This window comes from Nasonia vitripennis, chromosome 5, assembly GCF_009193385.2.
Source record: "Nasonia vitripennis strain AsymCx chromosome 5, Nvit_psr_1.1, whole genome shotgun sequence".
NCBI classification, from domain to species: domain Eukaryota; kingdom Metazoa; phylum Arthropoda; class Insecta; order Hymenoptera; family Pteromalidae; genus Nasonia; species Nasonia vitripennis.
In genome coordinates this window covers 12762543-12788585 of record NC_045761.1, presented here as the reverse complement: position 1 = coordinate 12788585, position 26043 = coordinate 12762543, and the positions used below count along the sequence as shown (strand labels likewise).

Below are 26043 nucleotides of genomic sequence, written 5' to 3'. Positions count from 1 at the left end.
ATATAAAGTTGTAGATTTTTACAGCAGATTTTAATTAATAATTTTATCTATTGAAATGAATAAAAACTATTTATACCTTTGTAAAAGAATAGAATTATTATTGCTCGTGTGCTTCCTCCCCTTTCAAAAAGACCGCGCTCATCGGAACTGGACAGGGCAGAGCTGATAAGGCTGCGTGTCGGGTCTTTTTGCGGTTGCATCATAAAGTCGCGGACAAAAGCCTGAAGAGCAAAGTCGCTCCGTCGCTCGGTGATTGGCCAGCGAGTTCCAGAGGAGACCAATGCAAGGGCGTCGCCGGTCGCGTGACGTCAGCGGTGAGCGCGAGGTAGCGTCTCCTCGCGGCGTTGACTGCGTTGATTCGTCGATCGGTTGTGGCTTGTGCGGTCTCAGGTCTGGTCGCGCTCGGGAGATAATCTTGCATATATAGCGGGCGTGCTCTCGCGAGGATACGGGGACGGGGACCGTGCGGGACAGCGGACCGAGCCGAGCGAACCGACGAGCGAACTGCCTCGCATCAGCAGTGAGCAGCCCCGCGCGCAGCCGTCTCTCTGTGTGCGAGCGACAACATTGACTGAAGCTGAGAGAGAAAAGAAGCGCCGATATCCTGAGCAGCCTGAGCTGCGGGCCTGCAGCAAGAGCGTCGGAGCGAGCAGTAGTGCCAGCAGCAACTCGTGGAGCTACGGCCCGTGTGCGCGGAGTGCGGAGCCGAGCGAGTTCTGCGCGGACGACTCGCCGCCGCGGAGAGCCGAGTGCAGCAGCGGTGCAGCGGAGCGGTGCGTTGTTGGCCGCGTATGCGTGGTGGAAAGGAGTTGCCATCAGCGGAGGTGCTGGCGACAACAATACTAACGGGGCCCGCGCCAGGACACGTAACGAGTGAGCAGTCGCGCGCGCGTGCCGCCGTCGCTTGCTGCATATAGCTTGCAACTGCAACCAAGACGGTGCAACACTGCAACATGTTTACTTGGGCGAGAGCCGCAAGCGGGCTCCATCATCAGGATCAGGACCTTTGGACGCAGCACTGGCCCATGAGAATTTCAAGGCGGCTGCAGCACTAGACGTCGCGCAGGTAAGCAGCCCCGCCTGGCACACACCCCGGTTCAGAGAGCTCTGTTTATAGCCTAGAAAGCAGCGCGGAGGCAACGGTGTGTCTGGCCGTTTCGGAGCAGTCGCGGCTCTTGCGCTCTCTCGCTTGCTCCTTCTCTCTCTCTCTCCCTCTCTCTCCCTCTCTCTCTCTCTCTCACTCCCTCGCGATCGCGCGGCGCTGCTGGTGCGACAGAGAGAGAGAGAGAGAGAGAGAGAGAGAGAGAGAGAGAGAGAGAGAACGAGCGCATCAGCAGCGCGGCAATGGCGTGCCTCGGCCGCTCCGCTCCGCCGTGAACGCCAATGAGAACCGCGGCGAGACCCTAGGAGGCGACCCCGCCTGCGAGCGCCTACGTCGCGCCTAGACGTTCGAGCGTTAATCCGCTGGAGTATAACGCGAAAAAGCGCCTGCTCTGATAATCCTCTGACATTTGCTCCTGAGAGCGACGCGCTCTAGCTCCATTTCTCTGTGCTTTGGCGACGCTCCCCCTGGCTCACCCATTATATCCCCCGCGATGGCAACTGCCCACATTCAACACCAACTCGATCTCGCAGGCTCAGCAGCAATTCTCATCTCACCATAGTGCAGCCTGATCATGGATGACGAGGAGAGACTGGAGGGCGATGAGGAAATGGAGCTCGACGATGCCTCCGATGGGGAGGATGATGATGAGGAAAACTCTGGAATACCCATTTCCCCAGCCAACTCCGATCAGCTGCTTGGTCCAGTACCAACTCCAAGCACAAGCCTCAGTTTCCATGCTGATAGCTTGAATAGTAATGCTCGTGATGCATACAACAGTAATTATAATTTCTAAAGTCTTGACAATCTGTTGGCTTGCCAGTTGTTTAATGCATTAATTCTCTTGTATCCTAGTTACCCCAGATGAGGTCTTTAATGATCCTCTGCAGTATCAAAAGTTTCCACTACCTGGTGGAAAACCTTTACATGTTAGACGTGGCCCAGGACGACCAAGAAAAGAACGTCCTCTGGGAATTCCTAGGGGTGGTGGCATACGCAGAGGATTGGGAAGAGGATCAGCGAGAGGAAAAGGGTATGTACTTGGCATGTGATCATAATACTTCTTGATATTTCAATTGTTTACAATTTTAATTTTCCCCAGTTTTGGTTATGGAAGAGGTATGCCTCGGCGTACAAAGAGTAAAGATGATGACACTCATTCGGAATCGCCAAGTCCTTTGAGAATAGGGGACGATTTATCGATTGACGGAGAATCTTCTGGACTTGAAAGATCCATGCCAGCACCAGAGGAACCACCATACTTTTCAGAACAATGGTAGCATTTTTACTTACACATCTTCTGCTCTTGTGAACCGTTTGTTCTACTCTCTACTATTCATTCTTTGCACAAAATACTTTACTCTGTTTTGCTTCTGCTTTCAGGCCAGGGAAAGTTTGTGCTTTGTGCAATTTGAGTGAAAGAAGTCAATTGGGTCAAGGTGAACTTTTAAAGCTCACAATACCTGAAGATTTCACACCTGAAAAAAGTACCAATCGTCAAGAAACGTCAGAAAGTCTTGTTGATGTGCCTGTAACTGGTGATAAAAGTCCTCGAACAAGTAATAGTCTTGGAGCTGTTACTTGCCGTAGACAAAAAAGCTTAGCCAAGTGCAGGTATATACATATACTATCTAGAAAAAAATATATAAACGATAATTACCCAGTTCATTAATTAAATGTTTCTAATCATGTCTCTTTTCAGAAATCCTAGTCTAACAAATTTTACAGAACCTGTTGAAGAATTAACTATAGTAGGTTATTTGGAAGAACCTGATTTAGGAATAATTTTTGAAACAACTGGTCATTATTACGTTCATCAGGCATGTGCTCTATGGACAAGTGGTAATCATGCAATGGCAACAGAAGTAATTAGTTTGGCCATTATTCAAGCTTCGACTCGTAGATGTGCCTACTGTTCGCACTATGGAGCTGGCACATCGTGCAAAGTAATAATCTATTTCAAAATATAGAAATTATTCGAATTGTTTTTATAGTCAATGATTAATAACAATAAATTCAATTTCAGGTGCAATCATGCAATCGTTATTTTCATTATCCATGTGCAGCTGCATCTAGCTGTTTTCAAGATTTCAAGAGCTTGTCGTTATTTTGTAGTCAACATTTAGGACAGGTTCCTTTATTATGTAAATATTTATGATTTTTCTTCTAACAAAGAGAGCTTATTTTATATATTTACTAAACTACAAATTCATTTCTAGTGAATGGAGATGGAGAAAGAATAAAATGTATGACGTGCCTTGGAATGGGGGATGTATCCAATTTGCTCATGTGTTCAACTTGTGGACACCATTATCACGGCATCTGCGTTGGATTATCCTTGTTACCAAGTGTTCGCGCTGGATGGCAATGCAACAATTGCCGTTTGTGTCAAGTATGTCGACAGCCTGAGGAACTTGCGAAGGTGATGACTTGCGAACGTTGCGACAAAGCGTACCATCCTAGTTGCTTGAGACCAATTGTCACGTCTATACCAAAATACGGATGGAAATGCAAATGCTGTCGTGTGTGCACTGACTGCGGATCAAGAACGCCTGGTGCCGGTCAATCGTCTCGCTGGCATTCGCACTACACAGTTTGCGATTCCTGTTATCAGCAGCGAAATAAAGGTTTCTTTTGTCCGATTTGTAGAAAAGCTTACAGAGCTGCTGCTTATAGAGAAATGGTTCAGTGCACTTTGTGTAAAAAGTTTGTACATGGTACTTGTGATGCGGAAGCTGATCCATTGACTTATGCACATCGTAAAAGTGCTAAAGAAGATTACGAGTATGTTTGTCTGCATTGTAAAAACGCTGCCTTGGTCAAACGTAAGGATAGCGTTGATGATTATGGAGGTGAATCTAGCTTAACAGCGTCACAAGAAAGTTTATACGGAGATGGTGATTCTTCAGAATTAGACTACCAAGCAAGTTCAGAAGACGCTTTCTATCCACTAGGATTAGGGAAAGGAAAACCTTTTTGTGCCTCAAAAATAGCCAAGAAGAGACTTGGTCTTGGTGGTAGTGGTGGAGGACTAGTTGGACGACCAAAAGGTGTAGGGAAATTAGGTTACCAAAAGCGGCAGAAAATGACAGAATTCGGGCGAAAACGAGGACCAAAAGCAAAAATGAGAGGAATATTTGGGGTTCCAGGTTTGGGTTTACAGGTAATTCTTGCATCTTGTTAAAACATAAGCAACACTGCCTACATTTATATCAATTAACAAAATCTTTTCTATCATTACAGAGGCCCGTATCAGACTCTAATTCAAAAGAGGAGGAACCTGGTCTTGAAAATAGACTAGTACTGTGTTCAGCCAAAGACAAATTTGTGCTGTCACAAGACATTTGTGTGATGTGTGGTGCCATTGGCACCGATCAAGAAGGTTGTTTAATTGCTTGTGCTCAGTGCGGACAATGTTATCACCCGTACTGCGCGAATGTTAAGGTGACAAAAGTTATTTTGCAGAAGGGCTGGAGATGCCTGGACTGCACAGTGTGTGAAGGTTGCGGTGAACGTAACGACGAAGGACGTTTGATACTTTGTGACGATTGCGATATAAGCTATCACATATACTGCACCGATCCACCACTGGAATGTGTGCCTCAAGGAACATGGAAGTGCAAGTGGTGCGCGCAATGTCAGACTTGCGGTGCCAACGATCCGGGATTCAACAGCAACTGGCAGAAGAATTACACGCAATGTGGCCCATGCTCGTCACATACAGCTTGCGCAGCTTGTAACGAATCCTATGGCGAGGGCGATCTAATAATTCAGTGCGTTCAGTGCGAGAGATGGTTGCATTGCATGTGCGATGCAATCAAGACTGAGGCTGAAGCTGAAAAGTGCGCCGAGGAGGGCTACCATTGCATACTCTGTCGGCCGAGAGACGTGCCTCCACCTCATATCTTGGGCAATATGACGAAAATTCAGCCCAGCAGCAAATATCAACAGCAACAGCAGCAGCTGCAGCTTGCACAACAATATCAGCACCAGGATCAACTACAACAGCAGCAACAACAAATGCAACAGCAGCAGCAGTGCCGCTCGCCGTCTTTGCATCAGCTAGTTCATCGAAGCCCCGAGCACGAGAAGGCATCGTCACAGCAGCCGTACCTGCTCGAGGGAATATTTCTCTCGCAAGTAGGCTATGACCACATAAAGTCACTCACGTCTGAGCGCAAGAGCCCCAAGAAGAAGCGGAGGAAAGGAGGGGTCGTGGACAAGGAAGCAGACATAATGGCGACAATAGAGTCGGTCGTGGCAGGTGGAAGCCTAGACAATTCTATGGAAGAGAGCTGCAAATTGGAGCTGATAGAAACAAAGGACGAGCCTAGCAGTCAGGTGTATAAAGAGGGCATGGTATGGGCGCCTCGCAGCGATCAACCGCCGCCCGAGGGCTTCAGCATTTACACAACCGAAAACGGAGTGTCCGTGCTGAGACGCAAGCGCCAACGCAATTTACAGAAGCTCGGTATCGGTGGCTTTGTGGTCAGGCTTCGTGGTACGCGGAAAGACAAAGACGACGAGTCTGAACTACCGGGAGACGGCCTCCTGAGCCTGGGTTCGGGTGGAGCTCTTGGCGGCGGCGACGACAAACCACGCAGGAAGCCTCAGCGCAGAAAACCAAAGACAAAGCTTGCTGAGTGCTTCCCCGTTTACATGCAGGAGGCTTTCTTCGGCCGAGACCTTATGGATACCAGTACCAAAGACAAGGATTTGGAAAGCAGCAGTGACTCGGATGCAGAGCGTAACGTTTCTGCTGGTAATGCTGATACCATTCAACTATCCCGAGACGAGCTGCAGGCTATGGAGCAAGTCAAGGCCAAGCAAGAAAGAGACGAAGAGTCAACGACTGTGCCGACGCAGCAGCAACAACAGCAGCAGCAACATTCACAACCCCCTCAGCATCAGTCACAGCCGGTCAGAGCCCCTGAAACGCCGATCAAACGGGAGGAAATGGTCAAGGAGGAGGCCAGTGACACCGAGGCACTCGACGATATCCTCCCCATTTCAAGCGATCTGCTCGATAGTGATCTCGTCGATACCATCATGAATGAGCCGGACGAGGACTTAGCTAAAGCAACTGAGGGTTGGGACGAACACTTTAATATAGAATCGATGGTTCGAGATACCGGTATGCACATTGTGATAATATTAAGTGGAAATTAAGCAATAAAAAATAACTATTCAAAATTTTGATTTTTCTAGGACTCCCAAACATGGCTAGCCAGGATGTGGAAGAAATTTTTAAAGGAGTTTTAACAGATGAGTCACAAGAATCTCGCGAATCCTGTGGCTATTCTGTACCAGCACAAACTGCTCAAGTGTCTTCTACCTCTACCCCTCTAGTATCTCCTTCTCCTCATCCAGGTCAGTAGTTTTACTGACAATTCAAAGAGATCACATTTCGTGCACTTGTTTTTATTCGTGCATTACTGATACATATATATATATATATATATATATATATATATTTTTTTTAACATTTTAGTAAACGTTCAACCAGTTGGTGTTCAACCCTTGGGAAGGCCACAAGTGCCGGCTAGTCTGCCTTCTGTTGGACAGTCCAATCTTAATTCGCCAATGAGTTTTCCACCGCCATCTCCGTATCATTCCGAATACAGCAAGTAAGAATTTAACAGTAATGATTAATTTAAATAATTAATTGAATTTTACATACAAATAACAAGTAAAATTATTGTTACTGTAGTAGCCCGCAATTTAGTCCTGCATTTTCGGAACCCCCAAGTCCGTGGGTAAATCCTGAGGATGAAGGTAGCGCTCCCCCGACTGGCCCAGCAGCAGCAGCTATTACTTACAACCAAAGAACTAGTATAAAAATGGAAGCCGATGAAGCGTTAGGCAATGCTGCAACAATAGCTTCAGTGCTATATGCTAATATAAATCATCCAGAGTGGAAAGTCGAGTATCCAAGTAAATATCCCTTTCAATAATTGTTTGAATTCATAATGAATCTGTATTTGACATCACATTGTCGTCATTTTTAGTCTGGTCAGAGCGCTATAAACAAATTGCGAAAAAATGGCGAGCCTTACCCAGTGAAAAGAAAGGTCCATTTACAAGCCAGGCTCGCGAGAACAGGGCAGCAATCCGAATGAAAAAGGCGCAGCAGGTAATAATATTGTTTTCTTTAACGGCTGGATAATTTTCTGTGATAATTAAAAAAAAAATATCTGGTGACATGTTTTTCTACTTGATGAAAGACAATCAAATTCATTGTCAAGGGTTTCTTGTGTGTGTCTCTAACAAACAAATCGGACTAACAACTACTGATCTAATGTTTAACATTATCTAATAGAAAATTGGTAATGCAAAAAACAAGGCTGATGTCTTTGTGTTGAACACACAAGTTTTAAAAAAAGAATCATTTATTACGCATAACGCACGTATCAGTACTTATGCGTATATTATAAGCAAACTTGATGCCGCGATTGCTCCATGTCTAACACGACTAATACTAATTATTTCAAATCTATAATTTGTATTCACAATAGAGACAAATACAAAGACTAGCCGAACAAATATGCCGAGGACCCTTTGCTTTGAGATTCGGTTGTGCGATAATCTTGGTTGATTGGAGCGCAAATAAGAATGCAAATGATCGTAACCCGCCAGCTAGCTAGGGTTAAAATCCCAGATACATAGAGTAAAGATGTGCATGCGCGAATGAATGAATGAATGCGAGCGAGGCAAAAGAAAAGAACAGAAGTGTGAAGGTGTTGCTGGGCATTGACCCTTGACAGATACCAAAGGAGATGGCGAACATGAAACCGGTGACATCGGCAAACTCAGCCGGTATCCTGGCCAAAAACGCGGTGCCACCAGTAGTGGTGATGGCAACAAGCCAGAAGCCGTCCGCTGGGCTGCTAGGCTCGTTCTCGGAGTCCAAGGACAAGCAGAATGCGGCCGTGGCCGTGTCCATGGACAACAAACCTGTTCCCCCGAACCAGGCAGCGGCTATCGTAGCCACAGCAGTTGCAGCAGCTCAAGCTCAGGCAGCGGCAGCGGCAGCCGCGGCAGCAGCAGCAGCAGCGTCCTCAGCCGCACCATCGGCGGTGACGGCAGCAGCAGCAGGAAACGCAGTAACAGCAGTTGCAGCGACAGTTGCAGCATCGACAGTAGCTGCCCCTCAACTAGCGGAGGTGTGTGCGGTGCAGGGAGGACAGGCGCATCGACGGCTAACATCTCGCTCTCCAAGCTCTTCCCCGAATTCCACGCCACCCTCTTGTTCGCCCAGACCACCCTCTACTCTGACCCACACTAACATTCCCAGCATCAACCAGCAGAGAACAACCGAGCTGGCAAGCGCTTCTTCATCATCCTCAAACTCTTCTTCATCGTCTTCGTCATCATCATCTTCTTCTTCGTCTTCTTCTTCTTCTTCTTCTTCTTCTTCATCATCTTCTTCTTCATCATCATCATCCAACTCTTCCATCACTTCCACATCTTCTTGCTGCGACACCGTTTTGGGTGCTGGTGAAGGCCATTGTCACGAGGCACCATCACCTCTATCCCATTTGCAGGCACACTCTCAGCCACAAGCACAAATACAATCACTTGTACAAACAGCTCTACGTACTCCCCCGGTGGCACAATCGCATTCACAGCCACAGCCACAGGCACAAGCACAATCAATCAGTAGCGTCACTAACATTAGCCAGCAGCAGCAGGTGACCCCGAGCAGTTCGGCGGCAACCGCTGGTCCTGCCCGGCAATTCTCCTCGGTAGACCACCAAATTAGAGTGCTCACTCCGTCCGAAATAATGCGCACCCTCCCCTCCCTCTGCCAGGAGCACTACGATCCGCCACCCACTGCAATTATTCACACTGTACCTGTACAGTCCCCGGTTATGGTGAGCCACCTTCACTGTGCCTCTAGTGTCTTGCATACTTAATATTATTATTATGAGTCTATTTATTATTCTGCATTCTTGTTTGAAATTTTATATACCATCATATTTATCGATGTTCACTCGATCAAGTTTATCCTTTATTATGGTTGATTCATTTATTACTATTATTATTCATTTTGATTTTTAATATTTAAGAGTTTAAGCGCTCTCTGCATTATATTTCTTGCTACTTCAGAATACTTATATGTAATTCTCAAGCGCTTTAACTCATTTTACGTAAAAACTTGCTGCATGATAATTTATCTTGTACATCATTCAATTATACGTGAACGTATCTATAATAAAGGCTCTTTAATTCCCATTTATATAGTGCTATTGATATGTCTATCGAGAGTTATGAGAATATTCTATGTATCCTTATTTTATTTTATTTTTACACCTCAAAATTGCCGGTTCTTCATTTTGCCTCCAAATTTTGTTTTGCCGTGGCATGCTGTGAAAATGTACATTGTCGTCATGTAACTCCGAATCCACCTCTTTTATGCATTACTCATTAAATCCCGAATCTCCTTGAAACATTCCTCTCTTATCCTAAATTCATCCAACACACAATAGTTTTAATTGGTGGATATGGTTTTTCTAACGTGTATTCTAGACTTTATTTGATCAGTTGACAACATTTTCACTATTTTTGTTTATCTTATTATTACAGTGTATATGGTGTGAGTGTGCGTAGTATTGTTTGGACGTGTATTTAAATGCTTTGTTATCTTTCGTTCTGTTTGCTAAAAAATCTGTTTTTGGAGAGACTTTGAATTAAATTATCAACAATCAAACAAATACTCTAATATACTACTATATGCGTGTTTTATTGTTTAATCGCTGACTTGCTAACAAAATTTGTATTAAAAACAGCTAACACACACATAAAACAATATAAACTAGGTTTATGGATTTTTAAAGAAATAATTGGTATTACAATCAAGTCGATTGCATGTATGGTTGATCTGAGAGCTTTTCTATACAATGGTAAACACATAATTTGAGAAAAGAAACTGTATTTCTGTTTCTAGATGGTGGCTGGATATTACTTATATTTATAATGCACTAAATGATTTTTTGGTTTTATTTAGCAATACGTTAACTGCTGCCTTCTGTAATCGTTGCAATTTCATGTGTAATGAATTGGCTGATTTTTCAAAAGAAAAATGTTATTTACTTTGTTTTTGAAAGTTGTAGCTAATTTAATTTTTAATATACACATACATCTATAACAGAAAATCAAATTTTAAATAAATTGATTTCAACAGGAACAAGATAAACTTGCTAATAGAGATCGATCGAACCGGGAAGCTGAGCAAGAACGTCAATGGAAACAGCTTCAAGCACAGAGACAACAGCAAGCTCATATACAGCAACAAGTTATACATGACCAGCGTGCTCACGGTATACACATATTTATTCATCGTTAAGATTGTGAACAATGTATAAAAAATTACTATGTTGCATTATCGTACGGTTTACAGTGATCGCAAGGGTTCATCGACAACTTACCGAAGATGGCACTTCTACGATAAACAAAGAGAATACAACTACTTTGAATACGTCTTTAGCTTCTTCTTCTGCCCAAGTACGTACAATTTTTTCTTTATTTCAATAAGTGGAAAAAATGTGCATCGGTTATATTGCAATGTGCTTATCGATGCTGCTACTACAGGAAGGAAATCCCATGGGTATTGTGACGCAGTCGCAAGTCGGTCCACGTGGCCAGTTTGCCGCGCCTGCGATGAAAGTTAATCGAGCAGCAATAGTGCCTTCGAACCAACAGCATTCAAGCATGCCCATGCGGCAGCCGCAGCAACAGCCGCAGCTATCACCGTTGCAGCAACAGCAACAGCAACAACAGCAGCAACAACATGGACAAATAGCGCAAGTCAGACAGATGCCTGCTGGAATAGCGAGATCTAATTTTAGTCATCAGCAACAGCCTCCGTCTCCTTTTTCTCCTCAAGCTCCGCAGTCCCCTCATGATTTTCCACAATCACCGGCACCGCAGACCCAGCAACAAGCTGATCATTTTCAGCAGCGCTTCGATAGTGCGGAGAGTTTTGGCCAAGCTTCCCAAGTCCAAGCTCAGCCCAGGACGTCCTACAATAGTTCGCCTCGTAACGATGTCTTCCAGCCGCAACCTCCTGGCACTCCACGGCCCATTTTTAACGCTCCTGTGCCTCGACAAACCAGTCACGTTTACGCTCCCTCACGCACTCCGGAATCTTATGTATCAACGCAACCACAGCAGCAGCAGCAGCAGCAGCAGCAGCAGTCGCAGCTGCAACAGCAGCAACAGAGCCAAAATCAACCACCGCCTTCTCCATCCCCGGTGTCTGCCAGTCCGAACCAGTACATGACGTCAGCGAGGCCCGCCGCCGCTGAGCAGCGAGCCGACGTTCAGGCTGAACTTTTTGGACAACAGCCGGCAGAAGTCAATCGGCAGCTGAGAGATCTGCTGCAACGACAGCAACAATTCAACAAAGATATGAAACCACTTGGCCAAGGCTGGACTCAAGGTGCAATTTCTTGTTGAATTTATGTGTGAAAAAATATTGTCAATGTGAATTTTGTGTAACAGAGAAACCTTAATTTTTTGTTCTAGAAGCTCAAGGTACCAGCAGCAGCAGTGACTCGTCTCCTCAACAATACAACCCTGTACAGTTACAACAACATGTACAGCAGCAACCACCAAACAGTTCGGCTGAAGGTACATTCAGACAGCCACTTCCGCCAGGCGCCGCGAGAGGTGCTCGTATGCCTATGCAGCCAAATGCCTTACTACGAAATCCCATTGGTATGGAAAACATCTCAATAACTTGCTCGCGACTCTATTCAAATAATTATTCTGAATCATTATTTATAATGATTAATATGATGTCTAATCTAGGCTTGGCACCGAGACATCCAAATTTGACAACAAATATCGATGCTGTTAGGCCACAGCAAGGGCTGATAGATCCAAGAACGAGAATGTTTTTGCAAAGGCCACCTATTTCAGCTGCTAGTGTTGCTGCTCAACAATTTCAAAACAATCAAGTCATGCAGCAACGTATGGCTGGCCCAAGAACTAGTCAACTTGCTGAAGTTAATTATGAAGTTCTCCAAAGATTTCCTGGTACGTACACAGTGTATGTTTTATACAGAGTTAAATTTCAAGATTGTAAGTACTCAGCTTACAATATTCAAAACGAATTTTCACAGATACGAATCAAGGACAAAATATGGCCCAACGAATCGTGCGAACTGGTCAAAATGCTGTGAATCAAAATGTGCGTATGATCAGTACAGCTGGAATGGTAAGACCACCGATACTGCCAACTATTAGTGAAGCTAACGTTACGATGTCTGAAACTTCCGAAATACCAGACAACGTAACGGCTGAGTTAGAAAAGCTTGAGCAAGAAGGAGCTCCCATGGTGGAGGTAGAAAATGTAAGTGCAATATTAGGAGATTTGGCTGATGACGACGATGAACTTTTAGGTAAGCATAAAATTACGCAAGATAGAAACGTTTATTAATTACTTAAATAATAAAAAATTGCTTTTTTGTAGCTGAAATGGGTGCTGATTTTAATATTCTTGAATATGCCGATCCCGAGCTGAATCAATTAACTGGAGGAGAAAAAACCAATATTTTCGATTTAGAACTGGAACAAGACGAAGTTGAAACTAGAGAAGAAAAACAGAAAAAAGAAGTAAAAGAGGAAGAGCATAAATCAAAAAGTCTTAGCGATTCTAACGTTGTAGATCAGAGTTCAGAAATAAATGCTACTAGCACAATGCAAAATACTAGTGCTGGTACGACAAATGTTTTGACACAAGCCCAACAGCAGCAGACCATGGCGCCGATGAGTAGTCAGGCAGCAGCGCAGACTGCACAGCCACAGTCTTCTGTGGCAGGAATGCCTCAGCAGCAGCAACAGCAGCAACAAAATCACCCACAAGCTTCTGCATTGCAACAACAAATGCATCACCATTTACAACAAGCAGCAGCTATGGGGAAACCAATGCCACCTGGAACGAGGTTAGTTTCTTCTGATGGAGCTGTAGCTGTCGTCACGTCAACAAATTCTATAACAGTCAGTTACCCGCCTACGTTCCCAGTACAACGTATGCCGCAACATAATATGCAAGGTAATCTAGTTTTTAAATTAAAACATATATTTCAATTGTCTGATGTCAAGTTTTAAACATCTAATTCAAACGAATCATTTCAAGCAGTTCAACAACATTCACGCATGGGAATCAGAGCTGCAGGAGTTGCTACAAATGTTGCTGCTGCTGGAAGGGTTGTGTCAGTTGGACATATGGTTGGCCCACGAATGCCACTAGCGCCACCACCACCACCTCCTCCTTACCCAGGGCCACCACCACCGTATCCGGGACCATTGCAGGTATATTCTTTATCTACTTCTACTTGATCCAGCAAATTATAAGTGCTTTAAAATGTAGTAATGTTTTTATCGCTCATACTTACTTGATTTAATATTTTAATTGCCGCGTTGCATTTGTGATTTGCCATACTTACAGCTTATAACATAAATTAAAGAACAAATTATAACTTGCGAAAATGTTTTATTGATAAAAAAAAAATTTATATTTATAAAAATCGCTAGAATCGCTGAATCGCATGTTGCATTTGATAAAATTATGATCCACGAGATAGAAATTGAAGTTATTACTCGATATCTCGAGTTTAAGTATTGGTTGGAAAATATGGTGTTTGGGTGTATGCAATGCGTTGGTGTTGGTGCATGTCTAGATGGGGCTATGTCCGAGTGATCGGGGTATGCCGCGACTCCCTATGCACATGGGGCATTCTGTGCCCTCGGCGGGATCACCGATGACCCCTGTAGTTCATACAGGTGCGCCGTCAATGACACCCCATCTGGCTCACCGAAGACCCTTGCTTCTGCAGGTGAGCAAATTCTGGGGTATTCAGTGCATATTTACCTGTTTTGATTTGATTGTTCCCTAAATTATAATTCTTCTTATTACATTTTTAGTTAGAATTTAATTTTCAAAATAGGCTTGACCAAAAAATGCAAACTAGTTTTTAATACGACCCGATCAATCAATTATTTATATATGGCACGCTTACTCAAGTTAACCACTCCCCATGCTATTGTTCTGGAGTATCTTTTTCCTTGCATCCTCACTCCGCCCCTAGTTAACAAGTTAGACCTTAACAGTCAGCAGTCGTGTTCACAGGAACAGCCGCTGCTTTTGGAGGAGTTGCTGGAACAAGAAAAGCGAGAGCAAGAGAAGCAGCAGCAGCAGCAGCAACAGCAACAACAGCAACAACAACAGCAGCAACAACAGCAAGCCGACACAACAACGCAAAGTGGTCCACTACTTAGTGATATTGAATTTGAACGATTGCGTGCTGACGTGCTGGGTTCTGCGCCACTCTCTTCGCCTCCTCAGAACATCGCTGCCGTCCCCGCCGCCGCCGCTACCGCTGCTGTTCCCAATCAAACCAGACCGATAGTTGCTGGAGCTCAGAATAGCTGGCAGCAGCCTACATCTGATCCTGGTAATAAAGTCATCGTCCAAGTTCAGAGACAACCCATCACTACTCTGACTGAATGTTGGTTTACTTTTTTTTATTTTTTATCATTTATATATTTATAGCTTGTGCAATTTATAAAGTCGATCTATAATTAGATTATTGAAAAGTCTTGCAAGTATTTTTTTTCTTTTTCAATTTTTAAAGAGTGATTTAATTTTTTATAGCGAGGATTGCAACGTTTAATATACCTCAACTGCCAGCACCTCCAGTTCCACCGGATAATATTGTCACAGATCAAGATCGTCATGTGCAAATGCAGTACGAACAGTGGCTGAACCATCAACATCAGATTCTGGCCCAACAGTTGAAGTACTATGAAACAGAAGTTCAAAAACTACGGAAGGTTAGAAAAGTGAGTCATAGTTTTTGTGTGTGCCTGGCAGCAATAGTGTCTTGCGACTAGTAAATGTTTTTTATTTCAATTTTATTTAGCTTCTTTTTATTAACAATAATAATATAATGCGTATAACATGCTTTTTATTTAACCATATATTTTTTAACAGTCTCTCAACAGCAAACAGAGACAGTGTCGGAAATCAGGAAATGAACTTCCAGAAAACGATGCGGCTGAACTTTCAAGAATCTCGAGCGAACAAGCTATGTTTCAAAAACATTTAGATAGTAGTCGCAAACAGAGTCGACAGCATGGTATGCTTATACAAGAGTATCGCAATAAACAGCAGCAGCTGCAACAACAGCAGCAACAACAACAGTCACAAACAAGCGAGCCCTGCTCACCGCTGATGTCGCCCTCACAGCACTCTTCGCCGATGCACAGTCCGGCAGCTCTCATGTCTCAAAGTCCCGGTCCTGGCAGTGTTCCACCTTCGAACATAATGCATTCTCCAGTAGCATCGCAGATGATACAGCATAGTCCTGGCAATTCACAGTCTAATTCTGGCACTATGTCGCCGCACAGTACTATGCAGCCATCACCAAGGATCGGAACTCCTCATTCTCAATCAGAAGAGAGTCCTTTTAGTCCTGGAACGATGTCTTCTCCTGGACTTAGTGGACCTACAGTTCAGAGAATGGCTTCGCCACAGCACAGAGTCGTAGCTGCTACCGGTCGATTGACTACGAGCCCCGGCTCCTCTTTCGCACCTGATTCACAGCAAATGCGAATGCCTCAACAGATGCACGTACTTTCGCAGCGATTTATACGCCCTGGCGCACTAACTGCCGCTGACAATACTACGCAACGTCCAAGAATGCAGATGCCAGGTCCAATGCTTTATGGACAGCGTTCTCCTCTTGGCAGTCCTCAGTCAAATCAGCAGCAGCAGCCAATGATGACACAACAGCAACATCAGCAAATGCTCCAACGTCAGCAAATGATAGAGCAGCAGCATCAAGTCAGCGGCGTTATATCTCAAGAAAATCAAAATATCATTAATCAACGTAATCTTCAAATGGTTCAAAGGCAACAATCACTGCAGCAACAGCAGCAACAGCAGCAACAACAACAGCAACAGCAGCAACAACAAATCATGCTAAAAGGTCCAACTTCTCCAATGGTGGTATCCCAACCGGCATCTTCTCCAAGTCCGAAGTTGCACCAACAAATGCAACAAGGATATAATCAACCGCCAAGTTCTCCACATCCTCGTAGCCCTATGGTTCAGCAAACAATGGGTTCACCAATGTTACAACAACAGCTGAGCCAGCAATCGTCACAACCATCTAGTCCAATGGCTTCTAGAGTACAAAATCATCCACCAAGCTCACCAATGGTATCTGCTCAATATCAACCACCCAGTCCAATGTCCAGGAATCATCCGTCAACGTCTCCTATGCTGCATCAAATGTCGACTGCCCATCATCCACCAGCGTGTCAAACGCCGAATTCACCTATGCCGCGTAGTCCGATGGTAGCTGGCTCGCCAATGCAGATGCAGCGCAGACAATCCACCGGAAATAGTCCAGCTATGCCTGATCGTCCTCAAAGCGTTGAAAATCCAGGGACACCAAGAACTCCTCACACACCGCACACGCCTCACTCTGCTTACAGTTCACAAAATTCGAGTAATCATTCAATAAGCGACCAACAGCAGCAACACCTGCAACAGCAAATCCAACAAAATCAACAAGAATCAAATTTATTAGCAGATCAAAATCAGAACCGAGGTGGTGGTAACCCGCACAATCCAAACAATCCAATACCATTACCGGTTTTATTCGGTAGATATGGTTACTTTAAACTGGGTCTTAGAGGTGGTTCACCTATGTGGTCTTCCAAACCAGAATCAAGCAAAAGCAAAACCGCAGAAGGCCAAATAAACAGTTCTGCTGCTGAAGATAAACCGAACACATCAGCCGTTGTACATAGAAAAACTGGTATATCGCAATCGAAAATAAATTCACTAGTGTGTGCTGATTACAATGATTTTGACGATGATTCTCATACGCCTCCTCAAACTCCACCAACCGAGCCGAAGGCAACGAGCTCTTCAATAGTAAACAATTCTGTGCAGATGACTTGTGCAAGTCCCAGTGATAAAGTTGAATCTCTTCCACCTGATACAACAGATTATGACGACGATAAAACAATAATTAACACTGAAGTTACTCTAAGTTCAACTGCTCAAAAAGATAATGATGACATTCCCGAAATAGAGCAGTTTGGCGATACAGATCTTGATGTTATATCAAGCAGTCTGGAGGCTGAAATGCAAGAAGAGTATGTCCTTTTTGAATCTGACATGGTACTGTCTGTGGATAGTAATGATTCTTTGAGCAATGCTCTAGTCAACGACAATAATCAAGGTCATGATTTAGTGCAAATTCTGGAAATAGAACATCCAGAACCTTCACATGAAGATGCTTCTGCTTTTGATGAGGATCTATTATCTGCTCAATCTAATAGAAACAAGAAAAGTTTACATATTGACATTGTTAGAGCAATGCCAACAGTTGGAAAACGTCTGGTTCTGCCAGTGACTGACACACCAGAATCACCAGATCAAGAAGATTTGAATGTCGAGCCTTCTCCAAGCATATATATGGAACATTCTCCAGATCAAGATCTTTTGGTATCACTTTCTGAATCAGATATAGTAATTATTGATGCTGCGCCGAAGTCTCCCGATAATGTTTCCAAATTATCTTGCGACGAATCAAGTTTAGAACAAACCAGCACGGCAGAGATTAAGAAACTCGGAGAAGAAATTACATCCTCCAATACTTCCGCTGGCGAGTCTTCGGCTATTGATCAAACAAAAATTATTGAACAAACAAAAAAGACTTATACTTTATTCTCGTTTCAAGATAAAATTCCAAAGTCAACCCCTGCGGCATCTGCTGATTCAGTCACGTCAAATAAACCACTTACGAAATGTACTGCAACTGTATCTACTGCTAACATAATTAAAGAGTTACTCACTACCACTAAGACAATCGAAAATCAAAAGCCAATTAGTGCAGTACCGATTATATCAAGTGTTGGAATTGATGCTGCTAAAGTAGCCGCTAAACTGACTCAAAGCAGTTCTAAAAATATAAATACAAACACTGTACAGATTGCAGGAAACATTGTATCAAAATCTGAACAAGTAGTAACGAGTCCATCGAGTACTTGTAAATCAACAGCAAAAGTACCTCAAACTTTGCAAAATTTTATTGGTAAAGTAAATACCCCAGTGACTTCAATCACGGTCAGTCATCCTTCTACAAGTGTAACTGAGAAAATTAGTACTGTAAGTTCAACATTACCAAGTCAACTTTTGCAATCAAAAATACCTAAATCTTATGAAAAAACAAAAAGTAACTTCACACAACCAGATGCTCATCCAGTCTCACTCGCTGCAATGAAAATGACGACCAAAGAAACATCAAAACAACAACAAGTTGTTATTTCAAAATCCACAGATATTGAAGAAACGAGAGAAAAATCTAAACCAACTCAAACTATGAAAGAAGAAGACAAGGCAGATACTCCTAATGTCGCAGATAGTTCCGCTACTGCTGCTATATACCCACCGAGTGTAAATGTCACTAATGAAAAGAAAACAGATATTTTGAATACTACTGATGAGTTGGAAAGTATGTTAGAAGCTATCCACAATCCAGATGATGATAATATAATGAATGGAGAACAAAACTTAAATAAAAATAAAGCACGTACTTTAAAACGAATGTCTCCTGTTGCTGATGATCTTTCACTTGTGAATATTTTAGAAAATGATGTAGAAAGCGTAACACAAAGTGAAAGTGAAAGTAAAGGTGATAATAAAATCGACGACCAAACGCAAGACGAAAGCGAATCCAAGGATGCTGAAGATAATAAAAGAATACAGCAGCAACCCGTTAGAATAGAAGAATCGTCTGAGGACATTCTCGACATGTTACATAACATTATATCATCCAAGCCGGAAATGCAAAATGACAAATCGCAGAAATCGAATATTTTATATCAATTGGAAACTCCACTTGAAGCTTTACCACTAAATATTCTTCAAGATTCTTTAGCCGACTTGGAGCAAGAGGCTACAACAAGCGATTCAGTACCAGCTGTAATAGACAACCAGAGCAAGTCCCAAATTTTGTCAAAGAGCACTTTAGCGTCAGTCAGTGAGAAAAGTTCTATAAAGAATGTTGTGCCACAAATAACGCAAGCAACATCAAATTCAACAGTACCAGCAGTAACGACAACTATTTCGATAACGACATTAATCACAACAACATCAACATTAACAAAACAGACAACGGTCCCACATTTATCACCACTATCACAACCAACTGAAATAAAATCTAATACTGAAAATGTTAGTGATCAGTTGAGGAGTCTGTTATCGTCACTCCACTCGAATACGTCTCAGAGCTATGCACAAACTAGTACACAATCTAGCCTCACAAGTTCAAACACAGCTGGCACAATAAGTGGAAGCGCTAATAACAACTATCGTATCCAAACAACTAACCCAAGTGTGGTTAGTTCTGTGAGCAAGACTTGTGAAGCTGGGTCATCTGGTGTCAGTGCTAACATTACTACTGCAACTGTTAATACTACCGGCAAAGAATCAAGTGTTACTAGTACAAGCATAATAACAAGCGTCTCTAAGGCGAGTAATGTGTCTATAGAGTCCAATCCTATGCTGAATGCGATGCTTTCAAGTACAAACTCACTCAAGTCACCCTTAGTCGGAGCTCTACGTACCAACGCTATACTCACCTCGAGCGGAACCCAGCAGTCATCGGCAGTGCAACAGCGACAGGTCATAGTGCATGTGGCTGCAAGTAGCCCCGCTGTCACTGTTGCTGCTGGCTCGCGCGTTGCTCTAAGTAGCACGACGAGTTCCTCGGCGGCACAACAGTCCACCACCAACAGGACCAGCGTCGCTGTCAATTCTATCGGTGTCACGAGCAGCATTCTCCAATCTACGTTGTCGCAGGCGCCGACGCTTCTTCACTCGCAGCTCACGGCCGGGTCCTCGCAGTACAAGACCACGGTTACCGCCGCTACCACTACTTCCAGCAGTTCTTTGTTGCCCATAGACAATAAAAGCTCGGACGCGGATTCTTCGTGTAAGTATCCTCCTATATTATATCAACAGTTTTATTTCAATAACGTCTTTATTATAAAAAAAAATTATAAAAATATTTTACTGGCAAACTATCACAACAATAATACAAATTGCGCATTTTCAATTAATTTTATTCCATTAATAATTCTTCAGTGACGAATAAAAGCTCGCTTATGAAGAAAGATGTAGAAGGACTGCTTTTAAAAGGACTTAGCGAAAAAGCATTGTCGGCCAAGTCCGACAGCTTAGATAGCAGTAAAACGAGTGCCTCGTCACACAGGATGGAAGATTCTCAAAATGTTCTGCTAAAACAGTTGTTACAAAATACAGCCTGCGCAACTACCTCTGGAGCAAGCAGCTCAACCCAAACTACGAGTTATCCAAATGTACCGTCGCTAGAAGCTCAGTTAGCAAGACCCATACCTCCAACATCATCATCTTTAATCACGCCATTATTAGCAACAGCAGAAGAGAAACCAGTGACCAAACCTACGAGTGCAAAACAAATTTTGAGTAGAGAAACTTCCTTTTTATCTCATGCTGTCAAGTCGGTTAGTCCTCCTAACAAAGAAGAACCAACAAAATTAACTCTGTCCGTAACGCCACCTATACTTACAAAAGCATCAACCAGCGAACAGCCAACCGAGAAACAGCCAGCAGTACCACCTACTCTTCAGCAGTCTACTCATTCAACTATGACAAGTCAGACTGCTCATACATCGATGACTATATCTACTGAGCCTAATGAAAAGGTACAACAAGAAAGAACCATGGCTAGTATTCAAATAAAAAGTAGCTCTGAATCGACGGCAAGCTCAACAGTGCAGCAGCAGTTACCACCACCGGCATCTACACCACCGCAGCAACAGCAACAGCAACAACAACAACAAATGTCAACTTCAATATCTTTTCCGCGAGCTGTAATTCAAAGTGATCAACAACAACAACAACAACAACTAGTCCAACAACAGCAACAAGATCAGAAACAGCAACTGCAACAACTACAACAGCAACAAAAAACGTCAGTTCAACAACAACAGCAGCAGCAAGCTATTACTGTAACGGATCAAACCGAAAACACAGTACCAAGTCCCAGTCCACAACAACAAAGTAGCGCCATAACAGGACAAATTACAAATCCAAAAGCTGTGTCTCCTGCAACTCAGCAACAAAGGTCTCCGAGCACAATATCAAACGTGGTAACTTGGCCTGAAATGACAAATTCACCTCAGAATAATAATACAACACAACCATCAGTGCCTCAACAAACGACGGTTCAAACTTTGAGTCGTCAAGCTCAGCTGTCACAGGGTACAACCGCGCCGCAACACACAGTGCCTTTAATCGAAGTTAAGAAAGAATTACTTGACGACGTCCTATCCAGTGGTACTTCCGTACAACTCACTGATACCAAAGACTTTTTTTCTGCCAAAGACGAACTCATCGATGGGTCCATCGACGATAAAAATGGTGATTATTTTGATTGTGCACTTGCTTTTTTTTTATATAAAAAATTGATGTTCTGTGTTGACTATCAATGAAAAATAATTTGCAATGATTTTTAATAATTTTATGTGTTTAAATAGATCTCAAGAAATTAAAGAGGCGACAATACCAACAAAAACGAAGACAAAGTCAAGGAAAGGACGCATCTATGGCACCTCAGAAAAAAAGGCCGAGGAAAGTGTCTCGTCTAGAGGAAGACTATGATACATACATTGACAATCTTATAATACAATTACGACAACTTCCACCAATGGCGGTGTTAGAACCTTTACTTGGCAAAAATTACGGGGTATGTCCAATTTTTGGTTCCGGAGATTTAACGAAATTCGGAGGGCCACTAGAATACAATAGTAGGACTGGAGAACTTAATGGTACATACGGCAATGCTCGCCTTCCTGGAATTTCCGATCACTACAATACACAACCATTTGGCGAATCAGAACCCTTACCTCCTCTTCCACCAGTTTCTACTCAAAGAAGCTTCTACGATCAAGAATTCCCTCCGCTAAAATTAGATGATGGTAAGTATAATTCCTGCAACTTCTTCAACTAGTCAATAAGTTAAAATTGTCAATATCCCAAGCTCATTTTATTTTTCATTTAGCTGAAGACAAAAAAGAGAATGCTTTAATGGGACGTGATATTGATACTCCCGATACTATTGTCAGTTCATCGTCTCCGGAATGTGTTGTACCCGAGTTTATGCACCGCTTTCCTGGTCTAAAATTAATTGATGACGAATCAGATGAAGAATCTGAGTGGCTAAAACGAATATCTCCCGTAATACCTATAATTTCACCGATCCCGATTCGTTTAAAACCTGCTGCTGCAGGACATCTAAAGGACATAGCTAAACATGATAAAGAAAATGTGGGAATTACGAGGTACTTGTTGTATAAAAAAAAATGTATAAGGATATACAATTATTTTAATCACAATAATAAATTCATACACATCTTTTTTAGACTTGATAAATCATCGTCAACTTTTAAAGACAATGTTACTGTAACATTAACTCTTAACAGCCAAGCAGCTAATGACATAATGGGAGTTCTCAAAGATTTGGCAAATATTTTAAATATTGCTCCGCCGACAGGTTATCAAATTATTGAACGCACGACTACTCCACCAAGTCAAAAGTTAGGATTATATAGAATTAAAGGAAAGGATGGAAAAGAAGGAGGTAATGTGCAGTTTTATATAAATTTAATTGTCCGTGAACAAAATAAATAAATATAAAACTAATTTCTTGTAGCACCTATTGATATTCAAAGTATATTGAATGGAGCAGCCAAATTTTGCCGTCACTGTGATGTTGTCATACTTGACAATTTAATACGTAGAAAAACATCTGATCTACCATTCTTAAGTAAGGAAGATGGGGATGAAATTTATTTCTGTTCAGGAACGTGCTGTATGCAATTTGCGTTGATACATAGATCACCAAGCAATACACTTGATAAAGTAAGTTTGTTTTTTCTAAGTTTTGACGAGTAATTGTTTATATTTCTAGAAAAATTAGGCTTCTTCTAATTAAATGCCTTATTTATTGTACACAGGCTGCGGCGATTGTTGATCATTTGTGTCAAGAAAGTAAACTTATAGAAGAAAATTTGAAAAAATTACAAGACAAGAAATTTTTAATGAAACAATCGCTTGGACAAATTGAACCAATGGACATTGATTCTATAGAATTGGACCTTGAACAGCGAATTCAAAATGAAAAAGATGATATTGAGTCACAGCATAGTAGAGACAGTTTTATTGATGAAAAAAGACCAAAAAAGCATCCGGTCTCAGATGAGTTATCAGCGACAGATTCAGCAGAGCGGCCATCAAAAGTTTGGAGAGGTCTTCGTTACAAAACCTGGACGACTGGTGCAATACATCCATCCACAAAATATAAAAAACAAACGGATAGGGAAATAACCGAGGTACGATAAATTAATTTGAAAACATCACAAGCAATATGCAAGAAACGTGTTTTTCTAAATAAATTTGTTATTTCAGATGCTGTTTCGTACGGCTGTTACTGTTACACTTCCAGTGAACACTGATGACACTCGTCGATGTATGTTTTGTCAAAATGTAGGAGATGGCGCCGCTGATGGCACAGCAAGACTCCTTAATTTTGATGTTGATAAATGGGTTCATTTAAACTGTGCACTATGGTCTGAAGATGTTTACGAAACGGTCAATGGAGCGTTGATGAATTTGGAAATTGCTTTACAATCGGCTAAAAATACAAACTGCATTGCCTGTCAAAAACCTGGGGCCACCGTGAAATGCTTCAAAATTCGCTGCAATAGCCATTATCATCTTGGATGTGCCGTCAGAGATGGTTGTATTTTCTACAAAAATAAGGTATGTGCATGTGTAGAGGATTTTGCAACTTGTAAACATAAATTTGATATTAATTTGTATTTTGTTTCTACAGAGTACATACTGCTCGCAGCATGTGCCGAAAAATGAAAAAGACAACGAGTTGACAACACTCTCTGTTTATCGGCGAGTCTACGTGAATCGTGATGAAAACAAGCAAATAGCCGCCGTAATGCACCATTCTGATCACAACAATCTGCTAAGAGTGGGCAGTCTAATATTCCTGAGCGTCGGACAGTTACTTCCTCATCAATTAGCAAACTTTCATACAATCAACCACATCTACCCAGTCGGCTATAAAATCGTTCGATTTTACTGGAGTATGAGACGACCTAATAAACGCTGCCGATACGTCTGCTCGATTCACGATGTTTCCGGTCGACCCGAGTTTCGCGTTCTAGTGCAGGAGCCCTCGCAAGAAGATGTAGAGCTGCGCGATGCATCGCCACGTGCCGTATGGAATCGCATACTCGAACCACTTGCTGAGCTCCGTAAAACCAGTAATAGCGTACAACTGTTTCCCCGCTACGTAACCGGCGAAGACCTCTTTGGTCTTACGGAACCCGCCATCGTGCGCGTTCTCGAAAGTCTACCCGGTGTTGAAACCCTTACCGATTATAAATTCAAATACGGCCGAAATCCCCTCCTCGAGTTGCCGCTAGCCATCAACCCAAGTGGATGTGCACGGACGGAACCACGTCTCAGAAACCAACTACCGTGGAAGAGGCCCCATACTCAACGAACTGCCTCTAGCTCTGCACGTGCCATCTATGCTCCCGCCTCCAATAGCTCGGGCGAACTTGCTTGTCCATATTCTAAGCAGTTTGTTCATTCGAAAAGTTCTCAGTACAAAAAAATGAAACAAGATTGGCGCAACAATGTTTTCCTGGCTAGATCAAAAATACAAGGTTTGGGCCTCTACGCCGCCCGAGACTTGGAAAAACATACAATGGTTATAGAATATATAGGAGAAATCGTCAGGAATGAGTTGGCTGACATCAGAGAAAAACAATATGAAGCGAAGGTACGTATATCGGAAAGCTTAACCCTCCGAGAACAGTTTGCATGCAATGTAATTCTTTATAATAAATGAAAAATATTATGTTTTCAGAATCGAGGAATCTACATGTTTCGTTTGGATGAAAATCGTGTGGTTGATGCGACTCTGTGCGGGGGTCTCGCTCGTTACATAAATCACTCCTGCAATCCAAACTGCGTTGTTGAAAATGTTGAAGTTGAGCGCAAGCTTAGGCTAATAATATTTGCAAAACGAAGAATCTTACGTGGTGAAGAGGTAAGATGATTGATTCATGTTTCTAGTTGAAAAATCTTATCCTATAATACAATATTTAAGACGGATATTTTTTTAGCTGGCATATGACTATAAATTTGATATTGAGGATGACCAGCACAAGATAGCATGCGCGTGTGGAGCGCCTAACTGCCGCAAGTGGATGAACTAAAGAGTATGATCCACCGTTGTTATTGTTGCTACGTTATTGGGTAGGTTTTACATGGAAAAAAAGAAATATATATATATTATATATATAAAATAGGCATTATTTAATTTGTAAAGTGCCATTGCGGTTCAATTAAACAATTTTATAGTGAAGTTGGTGCTACGCCATCACGACATTCCTCCAAAGTTGTACAATATTAGTTTTACTTTGTATTAAAACGACAGATGAATTATTTGTATATTATACTATCATGATCTTGGAAGGAAAAATGAATTAAAAACACGACTCAAGTTTATGCGAGAGCTTTTAGTCGTGGATGTGTATACTAGAGAAGTTTGTATCTTTGTATGTTTAATGGAGTCAACCGTCTTTGTTGACCTTGTTGTAATATAGAAATTTATTAAGTATTATTGCATAAACAGCACACTATAAATGTACATAAGTAGAAACATACATTATTTTGAGCTATCAGAAAAATTATGTAAAATAACAAGTACTCTAATATAGCATTGTACACGATTATACGAAAATAAATCCGTATAAAATTTAATAATTATCACGTTGCGCTTTTCTTG

The 26043-nt window shown here is 42.4% G+C and overlaps 1 protein-coding gene across 1 annotated transcript; it reads left to right on the top strand.

Moving 5' to 3' along the window:
- The first annotated feature begins 511 nt into the window (after window positions 1-511).
- On the top strand, window positions 512-26024 carry LOC100120205 (histone-lysine N-methyltransferase 2C). Its single transcript, XM_032600432.1, has 36 exons — window positions 512-1066; window positions 1636-1881; window positions 1958-2135; window positions 2205-2378; window positions 2486-2716; window positions 2805-3048; window positions 3129-3246; window positions 3322-4265; window positions 4346-6236; window positions 6311-6472; window positions 6594-6729; window positions 6813-7036; window positions 7111-7235; window positions 7867-8976; window positions 10287-10422; window positions 10503-10606; window positions 10694-11543; window positions 11630-11821; window positions 11915-12142; window positions 12229-12507; window positions 12579-13160; window positions 13245-13420; window positions 13789-13944; window positions 14226-14616; window positions 14763-14950; window positions 15102-20121; window positions 20274-21590; window positions 21707-22147; window positions 22231-22510; window positions 22592-22809; window positions 22882-23090; window positions 23186-23560; window positions 23637-23990; window positions 24064-25032; window positions 25120-25302; window positions 25379-26024. Exons 2-36 carry the CDS (start codon window positions 1677-1679, stop codon window positions 25469-25471), a joined length of 18483 nt encoding a protein of 6160 aa, XP_032456323.1. The 5' UTR covers window positions 512-1066; window positions 1636-1676; the 3' UTR covers window positions 25472-26024.
- Window positions 26025-26043: the final 19 nt, after the last annotated feature.